Genomic DNA, 14,621 nt, shown 5'->3' with positions numbered 1-14,621 from the left:
ATCAGGGCGCAACAGTTGAATTTATGAAGCTCGATAAGAAACGAATATCCTGCCGGGGGCTTCACAATGCAGGTGGGATCATTGTCTAGCTTTGAAAACGATCCAAAGAAGAGATTCCGCATTTTAAACCGAGCTGTGGCAATAATCGTGGCTAAACTTGCGCAGCTACCCTCCAGGCTCTTGACATATCAACAATTACTTCAGTGATTCCCCAAGCATTGATGTTGCTGATTAAAGCTCGACTGATCTCGAGCTAATTGCAGTCTTACATGTGTTACAATTACGAAATGTGCATCTCCGCAGACGGCAACTATAAATTATTTAATCACACTGCATATGCATTAGTTTGGTCTACTGGCCAATCATCGATTTCTAATTACTCACAGGGCAGCAAATCCTTATCTTGCGCCGTCAAGTGACAATGGAAATAACTCAAAATTTTCCATTTTTGCAAAAGTAATTTTTTAAGAAAACAGTTCTGTTATTTGGGAGTGGTTTCACACCTAAAAGTGAATTTATCGAGCGAAAAACCCACCGTCACGGTTCCATTGTTTCAATAAATTTGCGGCTTATCTACCCGTGATTATTTTCTGTTTACATTACGATTTCCTCGAAACTTAACATTTTTCAACTTTAAAATCCCTAAAGGGAAGTTCAACGTTATCGGTTTAAAAATCAGCCTTACTGCAGCCCTGCTTTGTTTATCCTCTCTTACTATCACTTCCGCTTGCTACACTACTCAAATAAATAGAAATACTTAAGAACAAATATTTGTTATCAGAATTGTGTTGTTTACGGGGGATATTGTTCAGGTACCTGAATCTGAATCCGGAATGTGATTAATTACTCTCAGACAATTTCAAATGGCTTGTAACAGGAGTCGTTTATTTCCCAACACGAAAAATCAATTAGATATGTCTCGAGCGGTTTCTTTGAGAAGACTAATGATGCTGCGGCCCAATATTTCCAATTTTCGTTCAATGTCTGTGAGAAAAGTCCGGCTTTTTAATTAATTCTAAAATATTAAACTGTGTGACTTGCAAAGGGACTGGGCTTAAGTGATTCTCTTTGAAGCACAGCAAAATAATTTAAAATTTAAAAAGCCAAAAAATTGCCTCGATGTAAGATTGATTGGAGTTATTTTAAGCCCTAGACCGGATTGTTTTTACATGGAGCTCGCAAACGAAAATGTCAACGGTCAAACACCTCAGATTAGATATGACCCTTTGTGCCATCCATCTTGGCGGGTTTTTGTGCAAACTGGCACGGCAAATTTCAATATAATAGGAGCCACCCAGCTTGTAATAAATTGCTTTAAATGAATCTGCAATCTGTTGTCCTTAATTAGTTTGATGAAAATAAATCTCGGCCTCAAAAACGGCAATCCCTTTCGGATAATTTGTGTGCATCTAAACAGACATGCATAAAACATGTGCAGGAGTTTCCTGCGAAATAAATAAATTCTGCTGAAAGAGCACTTGCGTGCGGGAATCGCTTTATCGCACCCCATCCTTTTCTGCTGAGGTAATAATTCCAGATACTAATAAGAAAACTTCATGCGAAAAATTCCGAATTGATGATTTCCCAACGCTTCATTGGGCATGACGATGGCGAATTCGCGAGCAATTACAAGCCTGTTTACGCCCCATTATAATAATACTTGGCGGGGTGGCGTTTTATCAAATCTTCGTGACTTATGTCAGTGTTATCGAATATCAAAACATATTTACGTACAAACAGCTAAAAAATCGCAGACTGATAAAAATACTGCTTCTTGTTTTTGGAGGCAAAACTTTATGTCTCAAACATGGAGTAGTGGTAGTCCTTTCGATATTAAACTTTTAGAGGAAAAAACTCGCTAAACTCACGAAGCAGGAAGGTTTTAGGGCAAAAACTCCCATTGCTCCAAAGGGAGCTTCGTTCCTTTTAACTCCGAGCACACAACGCGCTTTAATTAAATTGATTCCATAATTAAAGGTAAGTAGCAAATATGCAACTTCGTTTTTATTCGAGTAGTTACCGGATGAAAAGATTGAAAGCATCAAAGACTCTAAAAGAATCGACTCGTGTAGCTCAAAACACGAGAGAGATACTACCTAATATTTATTGAAATAATTATTTGTGTCTGAACCGAAAAACCTCAAAGTTTTAATTGGGATTTTTTATCACAGGCAGGGCTGAAGTTGTTTTTATATTTTAATTAATTAACAAAACAAACAAAACATGAGGCGCACATTCATATTGAATTAGCCCTTCCTCGTTATTGGATTATTTCAAAATAATTCAGGAGTAAATACACAAAATACATATTTACGCACATTCTCACCCAATTGCAAAAAGCACTCGCATTTTTGCGTGCCTGCAGTATTTCGAAATTGATTTCTGAATTTAGATCCTTGTTTGTATCGCATGTGCAAAAAAAATAATAAAGCAAATACTGCATCTACTTCAAATGAACGGTATTGTTACAAAACTGACAAAAATTGTAACTCCCTAGTCCGGGATGACTCGTTCCGAAAAAATCACCCTGTTTGTGTTATTATTAGCCTAATAAATCGTAGAAATTATCAGCACAAATGGACTTCCGTCTTTATTTCGATGTACGTTTCAGTCGCACAGTCGCGATAATTCCGTTATTTTTGCGTTGCGGATTTATCACAAAATTGTTATAAAATTGATAATTACTAATCGATAGTTCGCGGAAAAATAATCATTTATTAAATATAAATAATTGCGATTCTTTTCCATTCAGGCGGCGTTATCAGGCGATAACATTCCGGTAGGGTAGCACACGAATGTTCTTTCTAATTTTTGCGTAGTCCATGCATGTTCAATCAATCAGGGATTATATTTCTGTTTGAACGGCGTGGTATCAACCACGGTCCTGTTTATGAGCACTCAAACAGGCAAACAGGACCTGTTGCAGGCACGCCAACTTGCTCCTGAATATTTAGCAACACACGATACCGTCGTTTTGAGCACCTGTGGCAACTTACGTCAATTATGCATTCAAATCGCATCTAGGGATTACGTTATCAGTAGTAATTACTGTCTTCGATTTTTCCGATTTGTGCGCTTTATCTTGATGTTTGTAAAAATATTTGTGACCTGTTTGCGCGCAAAGTCCGCGATTTATCGTTTCGCAGACAATTGTTTATTTATTTGTTACAACGCGGGGTCAACTGTGGCGGATCTATTAATAAATGCGCTGTTTCGGGTGATTTTCCAGGACTTTCTTAGCATATTGTCCAAGGTGTCCCGAGGCAGCGTCCAGGAGAAGCTCCAGTGGGTGTTCGGGCTGTACGACTTGAACGGGGACGGCCTCATCACCAAGACGGAGATGGTGGACGTCGTTTCGAGCATCTATGAGATGTTGGGCCGAGCGACGCATCCAACTGTTAACGAAAGCTCGGCCAAAGAACACGTAGAAAAAATATTCCATGTAAGTGATAAGTACGAGACGCGCTCAAGCGACTTTGCCTCTTCTTTCCAGCTGATAGACACGAATAAGGACGGCGTCGTCACCATCGAAGAACTGGTGCAGTGGTGCTCTAGGGATGAACATGTTCTTAAATCTTTAGAAACTTTGGACACTGTATTGTGATCGTATCTGCTGTCCCGTTGGCACTCATCTTATCTTGTTTCGAAAGTAAACCCCGGACCTCCCCGAACAGCCTGTACATATGCAGATCAATGTTAAAACCCCACAAACCCCACCTGTCCCATTGAACATCTCATTACGTAATTTGTTACGGTAGTTGTAACTTTGCAACTTTATACGCCAAATTTTAATATTGTTGTGCTAATTACTAGAGTAGAGAAACCTGCACGAAACTGTATATAAAAAGCTAACGTGGCTAATTTTGGGGCCATTTATATCTAGTGGTTGTAGTTACGTAGAAAAGACTATTTTGTGCTAAACGAATTATTGTTACTTAAAACATGATTTTGGTGTTTCTACCGTAAGCATCAGTATTAAGTCCGAATAGCGTGCTCACATTTATTTAATGACATACTTTAATGTAAATAAATCTTCCTCTTCACCCACTTCGCTAACGACCGCAGTCCTCAAGACCGTTCGCACAAGAACACCACTGGAAATTTTGCGGCTTAGCAGTTTTTTACCTAAATTAAATTAGTTTTATAAACCTAAAGTTACTCAATATTGTTATAAGTTTGACTTGAAATTCTAAATTCTAGAACTGTTACTTAGAAAAATGCATGTGTTATATTCTTGTAAGGGCCCGACCCGGCAAAGTTCGTCAATATTGTGAATATTTCATAAAATTTACAGAAACTTATTGTGATAGCATATTTACTATAAGTAATTAAGTCATTAACTGTCACTTAAATTTAATGATGTTACTAAGAACAATAAATATTAAATAAGTGTTGTAGTCAGTGTCATAATAAAGCATCTTATTTATTCTATTTAACCCCGATGATCACTTCCCCGCCCATGAATTGCCTTATCGCCAAACACAAACAGTTGCGACAAGCTAACTCATTATCTTTTTATCTAATCATGATCCTTAGTCATAATTACACCAGTGAAATGAGGTGTGTGGCAACAAAATGCAGTTTTATTCATACGTTTTTTTATATTTATTGCTGCCCAAAACTTTGAGTAAACGAGTCGAAATTACGTGCCCGCAACACTGCAAGTGTGATATTTTCGAAACTTTGAGACGCGCCACTTGCACACGCGGGAATTTGGCAGGGATTGAGTCAAATATACCGACACAAACGCAAATTCTGGACCTATCCTTTAACCGGATTAGCTGGCTTCAGAAAAATGTGTTTAAGGTAGTAATCATTTCCCGTTATCAGTGGCTAATTCATTTTAAGGAGGAAAAACTCACGAATTTGAAACTACTAAACCTGTCCCACAACATAGTGAGTCATATTGAAATGAAGGCTTTCAAAGGCTTGAGTGCCTTGAGGACGTTAGATTTGTCGTACAACAGTGTCCAGTATTTAACCCCAGCCTGGTTTAGGGACATGACAGCGCTGGAAGAATTATATCTGCGAGGGAACGGCTTTAGTAAACTGGACAGTGGCCCACTTTTCGCCTCTAAGTCACTTAAAGTAAGTCAGTTGTGCGGTTTCAGGGATGAATACGTTGGCGTTTTAGCGACTTGACTTGAGCCTGTGCCGCATATCTTACATAGGCCCGGACTCATTTAGCCAGATCCCGAATCTGGAAGTCTTGGACGTGTCTGAGAACTATTTGATCCACCTGTATATCGCCACAGTTGAGCCTTTGACGAATCTCCAAATCCTGGATGCCGGTAACAATTCGTTGTCCTGTGACGGTGTCTCAAAAAACTTGGCGAAATATTGCGTCCAGAAGGGAATAAGGTTCAAGGATCCGTGCAAGCCGACGATCGCCGATTCGGAAAAGTTCCAGCGCATGGTTAATTTGGCCGAGCCGGAGGACGAGAAAAATTCATGGATTTATGACGACGGCCAAGAGATACGACATGACAATCAAACAACAACAAACGCGACTTGTAATAACACTCCTGCTGATAAGAAAAGCCTGTTGCAGGAAATCGTCGACTTGTCACCCGTGTTATCAATTCTGCTTCCATTTATTTATGGAATCGCCGTTGGTGTGCTGATAGCGTACATTCTGAGCGTGTTTTCCCGAAAAAAGCAATCGGATGAGCCCGCTCATGACCAGAATTTGCGAAGAAGTGGTACGTTTAGCCGGATGCTCAGTCGAGGCGCGGTCACTGAGGAGCGGCAAAACCTGCCCCTGCGCGAGTGGCACCTCTCTGAGTCAACCCCCGTACTGTTTAGGAAAAACCAGTGCTAATCTCTCTCAATAAAACTGTGATACTCCTCAAAATACTTTTATTTATCGCTGGTTATGTACAAAGTGGAATGAATAAAATCAAATAAAACGGAACAATTTATATGCTTTATATTGCACTTATGAGTATGTAAAACAATTGGCACGTAAATTCAGGCCAGGTTGGCACTCTGCAGCAACTCCCGTATGTTCATGTACTCCGTATCCGACGAGAAAAACTCCAACAGCTCCTTGAACGTCGGCCTGTTCTCCGCGTCGTACTCCCAACACCGCCGCATTATTTCGTAAATATGGTCCGGACAAGCGTCCGGTTGCTTCAACCGCTCGCCGTCTTCGATAATTTTGATCGCCTGGACGGAAAAATCAGAACTGTGCCACCACTCACACTCAACTTACATCAGACCCCTTCAATTCGCCGTAAGGCACGTCACCGAAACTGTACATTTCCCAGATGGCGACGCCGAAACTCCACACATCACTTTTGTGTGAAAACTGGCCGTAGTTGTACGACTCGGGGGCGTACCACTTCAGTGGCCATTTCCCGCCCTGCAAAGCTCTAAAGCAGTGTCAAAATCGGGGGAGAGGCTTGAAATCAACTGACCTGTAATATTCATGATCAGCGGCCAACGCTCTAGACAGGCCAAAGTCGCTGATTTTTGCCTGGTGCTGGGACGCTAGAAGGATATTCCTTGCGGCTAGGTCCCTATGAATAAATCTTTGTTCTTCTAAATAATTCATCCCTGACAAAGCAATGAGAGATTAGTGGCCGATTAGGTCATTAATTCGATACTTACTAAATCCCCAACTTTGCATTAATCATAATTACTATTATTAATTACGCTGGGAGTGATCATTGGAGACACTTACCGCAAGCTATCTGAGCGGCCCAAATCTTGAACTCCGAGTTCGGATTAATGCTCTCCTTATTGAGAATAATGTAGTTCAACATAGACCCTAGCGCGACTAGTTCCTGCACCATCAGGAGCGGGCGCCCTTTCGACAGCCCGATGAGCTTAACCACGCAGTGGTGGTTCAGCCTCATCATCACGTGGGCTTCCTTCAAAATGGCATTACTCGTTTCGATTTGCTCGTGTCTGACTGTTTTTATAGCGACTTTGATTTCCTCTCCGTTCCGTTTCGTATAAGTACCTTCGTAGACCGAACCGAACTCGCCCTCCCCAATAACCCGACCCATTTTTAGCCTTTCTAGCGGTATATAGTCATCTTCGTTGTCGTTCGTTGTGTAGTTATTATTATTCGAAAAATTTGTCGTGAAATGGATGTTTTGAAATTGACTAGGAAAACACTTAAGCGACTGAGATTCGGCTATACTTATTATTTCTGGTTGCGGTCTAAGGTTTTTCTTTCGTTGTCTGGGTATTGTGGTACACTGAAAATACACCAGTAGCGGGTTTCGCAACAGGAAAGTGCCACTTACTTCAGGGACCGGGGGCTTAGGTTTAGGAGGTACAGGTGTTTGTAACACTGTCGGCAAGCCGTCAGGGATAAAACTATAATATTCAATAATATGCTCTAAGGATTCTAAGTAAGGCCCATTGTCGATAAATAAATAATCATCCTAAAAAAACACTTTTCAGTGGAAAACCAACATTTTATTTTTATTTTATTTTATTTATTCATTCTAGTCGACTAAAAAATAAATCAATAGTCTAAACGATAGGGAATTTATTACGCCACCACCTGATACTTTGATATTGTTCAAAATGTATACGGTGGGAGATTAAAAGCCAATATTGCGATTTTTTTAAATTATTGGCGTATTTTCTATATTCTATATTCTTTGTCTGTAAGTATAAAATGATCAAAAAATTAGAGGAGACACCTTTCAAATGTACACTCAACCGTAAAGGGTAAAGAATTTTGATTTAATTAGAAATCGCGATTTTCTTACTATTGCTTTGTCATTGCTTTGTCTTGTTTGTCACCACTGTGCACAAGTTACCTTAACAGTCTAGTCTTTGTTAAGTAAAACCACTTGCCTGTTTCCTAATTATGTAATTATAAAACAACGACTCGTTTATAAGGGTGAGGACACGTTCTTTGTTGCGGTCGCTCCACCTGACTAAAAACGTGCCGTCTTTCGTACTGAATTGCTTGATCGTGGTTTCGGCTTCGTGTCGGTCTAGGGTACCGTGGTACCAGTAACTCCTATGCGTTTTGGGTGCTGGACATTGATAGTTTTCTAAAATTTCGGCACATTCTATGAACCCATTTTTCCTAGCAAGATGCGATGGCAATTGGTTATCCTTATCCCGGGGATTAACCGGGGCATTTAGGCTTAGTAATGCTTTGACCACGTCTTTGTGGCCCCGACTGGCAGCTTCGTGTAAAGGAACGGCCCCAGTTTCGGTGTTCCGGGACTGGATGTTAGCGTTGGCCACTTGGACCAGGAGTCTTACAGTACTTGGAAAATTGTTTTGGCAAGCATACTAGAAGGTTGTTTTGTGTTACGGTGATTAATTATCGCTTAGTCTTACATGAAGAGGAGTGTATCCGGCAGTATCTCGTAAATTAACACTAGCACCGTAGTCTATGAGTTTTCTGAGAATGTCGTCCTTGCCGTTCATGCTGGCTAAGTGCACGGCCGTTTGGCCGTTCTGGTTCTTCGCCTCGTGCCTATAGCCGGTCTTAAGAACCTCAGACACGACTTTGTAATTCCCTTCTTTTGTGGCGCGGTGCAGCAAATTCGTGCGGCCGTGTCTGCGTGAATAGTCGGGGGGCGCGTCCCCTTTGACGGGAACAGTCAGAGACAGGCCCTCTGAGAGGATCCCCTTTGTGTTTACGTAGTGCTCTATCAGACTCTCAAGGCCGTGGATTTTAGTATTTTCATCTAGCCCAAGCAAAACTTTGCCCTCACTCTCTTTACCCACTTAACAACCTTACCTATTGAAAAAAACGCATCTTCGCTGTGTCTACGGATTTGAAAATGACTAACTTCATTGTTGTGAAGGACTGAGAGTACGAAATCGCCCGTTGATGAGTTACTCTCACGCACTAAAAAACTCCCATCGGGACGTCCCTCTATAAGGGAGATGGTGCACAATCGCCCCCAGAGAATGCAAAACGACTCACCTTCTTTTAATAGGTTTTCCGTGGCTTCCCGTGACAATTTTCCGTGATACCAAAAAATGTCCTCATCTGTGCACATTTTTCTAAGTGGGTTTTTGACCTGACATTCAGTGGATCACTTGCTTCCTGCTGAGTCAACCACATGTAAAAACAACACTCAGAAAATCATTTTACTATTTCGACAATAAATATTATTGTTCACTATTACAAAAGGAAAAATGTCAAATTAATCGTGATCCAGGCGCGTGCGTACAGCGCACACGTTGACAACGGAGCCTTTTCCACAGTGCGCTATTTCCATACCACACCACCCAAAATTCATAACACAAAAACTGAAGAGCCTTTCTTTAGCTTTTTTATTAATACGTAACTTGGTCATACACAAAACTCATTATACCTTACATAATTACTTTATTTTAAAACAGGAAATTAAGATTGATTAGAAATTTCAGACTAAATAAGAATTTTAGAACAGTGGCGTAGACGAGTTCAGTTTTTAATTTAAAAATAAAAATTCTTTACAATTGAATCTCTTACACAATTCGACTGCGTAGTTAGTGTAGTTAAGAATTCTAGTCAAGACCGGAACCGAGTAATTTGCATTGCAAAAGTGGGAAAGTTGAACATGTGTGTTTAATTTTTTCAAAATCAAAAAATTACCAAAAGGTTTTAAATGGAATTATATTTTTGGTTGTTGGATTTTTTTTTATATTAAATTGCGCTATTTAAGATCCAGTACACAGGGTGATTCTTTTAGGTCCTACATTAGAAACTTTTCCAATTGGAGCTTTAAAAATTTTGTATACGCTCAAAATCGACTATTTTGAGTTCAACTAAATCCACAAAAATCTATGTTCTCGTGTCATTTGAAAAACTGTGTTATAATAATTTTCTGATCATCATTTTCGAATAATCACAGTAGCCTAATGGTAAAGGGTTCAAGAGCTGTAATATTTTGAATGAACTACTTGAATACTATGAACTATCAAAATAAAAATGAAAAATTCTTGTTGAACTATTTTAATTGTCTCCTTAAAATTCATATCGTAATTAGATGTTTTAAAGCGGTAACAAAGACGTAAAAATTTGGTTACTTATGTTTCATTAGTATGAAAAAATAAGAGAAGTATTGCAAACTGTGTCAAAAATGCGACCTTTGACATTATGTTAATTGCTTTCTTTAAAACCAGCCTTGTGTTAAATTATGAATTTACGCATCGGAATGAATCAAAAATGCAGATTTGGGTAAATTCGTTCGCTCCGCCACTGGAAGTGACCCTTTAGTCAGGGGCGGGGCGCGGGGGAACATAAACATCAACAGGAAATTCGAAACTAAAAATATGAAACAAATGGCAAATGAATGATTTTGTCATTAGCAACGATTGCAAAGGTCGTCTGCAGTGATTATAAATACTGGAATTGAATTGTTCTAGATTTGATTGTTTTGTGTTGGTGTCAGGGCCGTAATTCCATACCCGAGTGGATTCATTTATGTTAAAATCTGTCTGGAATTAATGGTGAGCGATAACTGGTAATTCCGTGTTAATTTAGATAATAAGTTTGTTGACCTTTGACTGAACCTCGCCAGGTTTGGGTAATCACTAATTACACCTATCAGGTTGGGAAAATTCGGCCTATTTTTAACGCGTGTCGAGCGCGGTGGTAATCACGAATTGGAGAGTGAACGCCGAGAAAAATCGGGCGATAGCGGTTTTGCCGATTTTACGTAAAGTGTCAATCACATGGTAACAAACGAAAGGATAGGAGTTAATCTGGGACTTGTTTTTCTTTGTCTCCCGATAAAGCATGACCCCTGTGAAGATAAATGACCCCAAGAGCCCGGTTTATATAGAACGGTAAAGTCAGCAGTAGTTTCAGTAGAGTGCTTTAAATCCAGCCATCCTAACCTCAACGTGTGTGTTACCCGCTGTTGCTTGATTTTGAGTGCCTATCCGAGTATCCGCCCAACCGCTCACCAATTTTTTTCTTCATCCTGGCAGCAAAGGGAGGAATGCTGAGTACTACTAGAGATTGTCTTGGTCTTCGAGTCCGTCTCAACGCCCTGCACCAAACCTGGAAGTGGCTGCACCAGACCATCACCGTCCACGAGTACCTCATCGCCCTGACAGCGTCCCATAAAAACGTTTTTATGAAATACGGCCCCACCTGTTAGAGACATTCGGCACAACACCTAAACCTGGCAAAATGGCACTAGTGCACCGCAAGTTCGTCATGAGTGCGATCCTCTCGCGATTCGCGCGCGCTTACTCCACCCCAGTCCAGGAAAAAGACATTCGAAAATCAGTATTTATCTCGCAGTCCAAAGACATTTTCACTAACCTAGCCCTCGAGGACTGGCTGTACAAAAACCTCGACTTTACCAACCACCATGTGCTAATGCTGTGGCAGAACGACCCCTGCGTGGTCATCGGCAGGCACCAGAACCCCTGGCTGGAGGCCAACGTGCCGGCCCTCGGGGCCCTCACGGACCAGGGGGTCGCCCTCGCCCGACGCAACAGCGGCGGGGGCACGGTCTTCCACGACCAAGGCAACCTCAATATGACCTTCTTCACCTCCAGGAATCATTACAACAGGAGGTACAACCTCGAAGTCATCACCAGGGCCATCTTCAGGGAGTACGGCCTCAAACTCGAGATCACCCCCAGAGATGACCTCACTTTACGCAACTGCAAAGTATCCTTTGTCATATGACGATAACGAGACTACTTAAAACTGGTTAACTCAAATTGATAATTTAATTCGTTACAAACGCTTGCATAACCATTTCCATACGGCCATTCAGTGCTAATGAGCCTTTTGACCCCCGTTTTTTCATTATGTAACAAACGACAATTGTCTGCTAATATAAAAAATTAAAAAAAATAAAGAACTGGATTACATCATACACACATCATATCACAAGTTCCGGGCTAAAGACTGAAAATAAATCGTAAATTATTTTTCGTTTTTCTGGAAAATGCATTCTTTAGTATTGCAGAGGTGATCATGAAACACAGCTCCCAGCGATTAAATGTTAGAAAATTTATCTTTTTCTTTACAAAAGTCGTAGACTTTTAAACTTGCTTTGTTTTCTGTCTGCATCATATTTTTCGAGCCAAATTTCAAAGAGTCCTGTTGTTCGAATGAATTAAAATTTTGCATACTTACGTAATCTGTGTGACAATGCAGTCCTATGTAGTTATGTAACTACTCAACAATACGAAATTACAGAATTACTATGTTCTGTTGAATGCTAACTTGAAGCAAAAATATTCTCTTTTGACAAAAAAAACATAATTTTTTACTTTATAGTACATCTTTTAAATACAAGCTTTTAAAAAAATATTTGTTTAATGGAACGCGCTAAATTTTATTGCATTTTTGGACGTAGCTTTTAATACTAATAATTTTGATCTAAACTTATTTTGGTCGATTCTGCTTGGTTTTTGAAAAAAATGATTTTTTAACATAAACACTTTCAAATTATTGTACAAAAACTAACAATCCTAGAATAGTAGGATTTTCACCACTTTAAAGGACAAAGTTCAAATTTAAATCTATAAAAATTATTTAGCACTCTACAGTTAGGAACGTTTGTTAACAAATAGAATAACTTGAAAAAGTTAATAGAATACCCAATTTTTTGTTTTTGCTTTTTAAAGACCGTTTAATTGTCTAAAATTATCTAAAAACATTAAGTTTTAAATGCCTAAAGATAATAACTAAAAAATATTTAATTTCAGCAACAATACACATTATTCCTGGGCATTGTTGTTACTATATAAACCATACCGTACCCATAGTATTTTAATTTTAATTATTTCACTCATATAAATGACGAATAATGGCCTAAAGGTAGTTATTATCAGCTGAAAAATTCCTCTTCGACTACTGAAACAATAGTTAATATTTTTTTAATGTTTAAAGTTAAATGTCCTTGAGTAGTCGGGAGAGAGACACTTAATTGTTAATTTTTTTAGAGAGACAAAAAAGTCTTTTAGATGCGAAAATATAAAATGGGGTGTTCCATTAAAAAAAATTGTTATTGAACTTGAAATAAACCTATTTATTTTTTTAACTGCTTGATTTCAGGAAGCTAAATAATATATGCTTTAAGTTTGAACTTTTTCTTTAAAGGGGTGAAAGTTCTAGGATTTCTAGGATCGTTAACTTTTATGTAATACCTTATTTTTTTCAAAAAAGTTAAATTAATAATAATAAATTATTTATTTATTTATTTAATATTTTTTAAACATCCGGCTTCTTCTCGGGTATAATTGCTTGAAGTCTGGGCATTTGATTTCCACAACTGCAGATTCATTTCCTAAAATCCGTTGTAGTGGCCGCAAAATTATTTTTTTATCTACCAACAGGCCAAATTCTTTTTAAGTCACCATACTTTAGATTTATTAGCATTTCCACAAAAATTACTTAAAAGAAATGTTCCACGATAAATTATGGCCACAAAGTTTTGGGCAAAATCTCAAAATCAAAAAAACTTCGTGATATTTCCTTGACTGGCCAGGTGTCGGGCACCGCCGCGAAGCTGGGGCGCCCCAGTGCGTACCACCACTGCACCCTGTTGGTGAACACCAACAAGGTGCACCTGAGCGAGGCGCTGCAGAAGTCGGACGTGGGAATCGAAACCAACGCGACCAAGTCCACCAAATCGAAGATCCTCAACTTGTGTGAGGAGAACCCGAAGATCAAAGTGCCCGCTTTGTACAAAGTGGTGGGTTGGGAGTACTTGCGCACCCACGCGTTGTCGGTGAAAGACGGCGGCATGGAGCTGGCCAACCAGCAGAAGGGCTTCCAGATGGTGAACCCGACCGAGAAGTGGTTCCCAGGTTTGTAGTTCATTGACAGTGGCTCGGTTTTGAACGTTTGTTTAGGGATTGAGGAGATTCGGGACAATTTGCAAGGCTGGCAGTGGCGGTTCGGGAAAACCCCCAAATTTACGATCAGCCGCTCGTTCACCGTCCCCGAGCATTTGATCAGCCAGGATGTGCCTGATGATTTGAAGGTCACCATGGTGGTGGAAGGGGGGAAAATCAGCGATGTGAACCTGTATGTTCCACCCGGGTTGGTGGCAAACGGTTTCAGTGGGAATGTTAATGTTATAACTAGTCTCATTGGGCACAAATTTTCCGAGGAAGCCTTAGATAATCTGGAGTGGTCGCTCGGGGCGCTTGGTAGTGATAAGGATAAATTCGTTACTGATTGTGTAAAGCAAGTCATGCAGTCGGTATGACAGAAAGATGATTAATCTCTCGGTCCGAATATGTTCCTAATATTTTCCTCAGCTAGTGCCATTTTATTGTTTTTGTTTTAATTAAATTATCATCACATTATTTTTAACTGGTAGATAATTGTGTTATTTTCTGATATTCGTTATATTTAGATTAAGTTCAAAACCGTTTCGAACGGTCAACAAGAATTAATCATATCATTGTTAACTTACATTATTAATAATTGACTAATTTTTTTCGTTTCTTATTGTAATGGAGCGGAGACAGCCTGAATTTTGTAAATAAACTTAGTTTAGTATTTTCTTTAGTTAGCCAGCTTTTTCCTTAATTTAGTGCTTGTTTAATTTTCTGCATTTTGCGTTAAGATGTTGTGCCTTCAAATACATAGTTTTAATAATCCTAGTGATAAGTTGTGTAATAGATGTTTGGATAATAAAAATATTTTTTGAACGGGAAAGGTCTAT

The 14,621-nt window shown here is 39.4% G+C and overlaps 4 protein-coding genes across 7 annotated transcripts in view; 3 read left to right on the top strand and 1 right to left on the bottom strand.

The window, feature by feature from the left end:
• LOC657688 (Kv channel-interacting protein 4) overlaps positions 1 to 4,436 on the top strand; it is a 58,265-nt gene extending 53,829 nt beyond the window's left edge. For all 3 annotated transcript variants that reach the window (XM_015977634.2, XM_008201835.3, XM_008201836.3), the window contains 2 exons: positions 3,230 to 3,442; positions 3,494 to 4,436. In XM_015977634.2, coding sequence (XP_015833120.1) covers positions 3,230 to 3,442; positions 3,494 to 3,604 — 324 coding nt within the window. In that variant the 3' untranslated portion in view covers positions 3,605 to 4,436. The remainder of the gene's footprint in view (positions 1 to 3,229; positions 3,443 to 3,493) is intronic.
• Positions 4,437 to 4,532: 96 nt separating this feature from the next.
• Positions 4,533 to 5,921, top strand: LOC103314823 (leucine-rich repeat neuronal protein 1). Of its 2 annotated transcripts, XM_008201833.3 has the most exons (3): positions 4,533 to 4,806; positions 4,849 to 5,088; positions 5,135 to 5,921. In XM_008201833.3, exons 1-3 carry the CDS (start codon positions 4,576 to 4,578, stop codon positions 5,819 to 5,821), a joined length of 1,158 nt encoding a protein of 385 aa, XP_008200055.1. In that variant the 5' UTR covers positions 4,533 to 4,575; the 3' UTR covers positions 5,822 to 5,921. The 2 variants fall into 2 exon arrangements, with proteins under 2 accessions (XP_008200055.1, XP_008200054.1); XM_008201832.3 differs by having other exon boundaries at positions 4,533 to 5,088.
• On the bottom strand, positions 5,845 to 9,197 carry Shark (SH2 ankyrin repeat kinase). Its single transcript, XM_964060.5, has 9 exons — positions 8,912 to 9,197; positions 8,723 to 8,860; positions 8,317 to 8,669; positions 7,819 to 8,268; positions 7,257 to 7,397; positions 6,686 to 7,208; positions 6,420 to 6,558; positions 6,215 to 6,374; positions 5,845 to 6,168 (listed from the first exon to the last, which is right to left on the bottom strand). The coding sequence occupies exons 1-9, from the start codon at positions 8,985 to 8,987 to the stop codon at positions 5,971 to 5,973; spliced, it is 2,178 nt and encodes a 725-aa protein (XP_969153.1). The 5' UTR covers positions 8,988 to 9,197; the 3' UTR covers positions 5,845 to 5,970.
• A 1,054-nt stretch (positions 9,198 to 10,251) lies between these two features.
• Positions 10,252 to 14,614, top strand: Lipt1 (Lipoyltransferase 1). The gene is made up of 4 exons (XM_008201830.3): positions 10,252 to 10,425; positions 10,909 to 11,602; positions 13,434 to 13,755; positions 13,801 to 14,614. The coding sequence occupies exons 2-4, from the start codon at positions 11,114 to 11,116 to the stop codon at positions 14,157 to 14,159; spliced, it is 1,170 nt and encodes a 389-aa protein (XP_008200052.1). The 5' UTR covers positions 10,252 to 10,425; positions 10,909 to 11,113; the 3' UTR covers positions 14,160 to 14,614.
• Positions 14,615 to 14,621: the final 7 nt, after the last annotated feature.

Source organism: Tribolium castaneum, chromosome 10 (genome assembly GCF_031307605.1).
Source record: "Tribolium castaneum strain GA2 chromosome 10, icTriCast1.1, whole genome shotgun sequence".
NCBI classification, from domain to species: domain Eukaryota; kingdom Metazoa; phylum Arthropoda; class Insecta; order Coleoptera; family Tenebrionidae; genus Tribolium; species Tribolium castaneum.
Note: the sequence above shows the minus strand (reverse complement) of the source record. Positions and strands in the feature narration are given on the sequence as shown.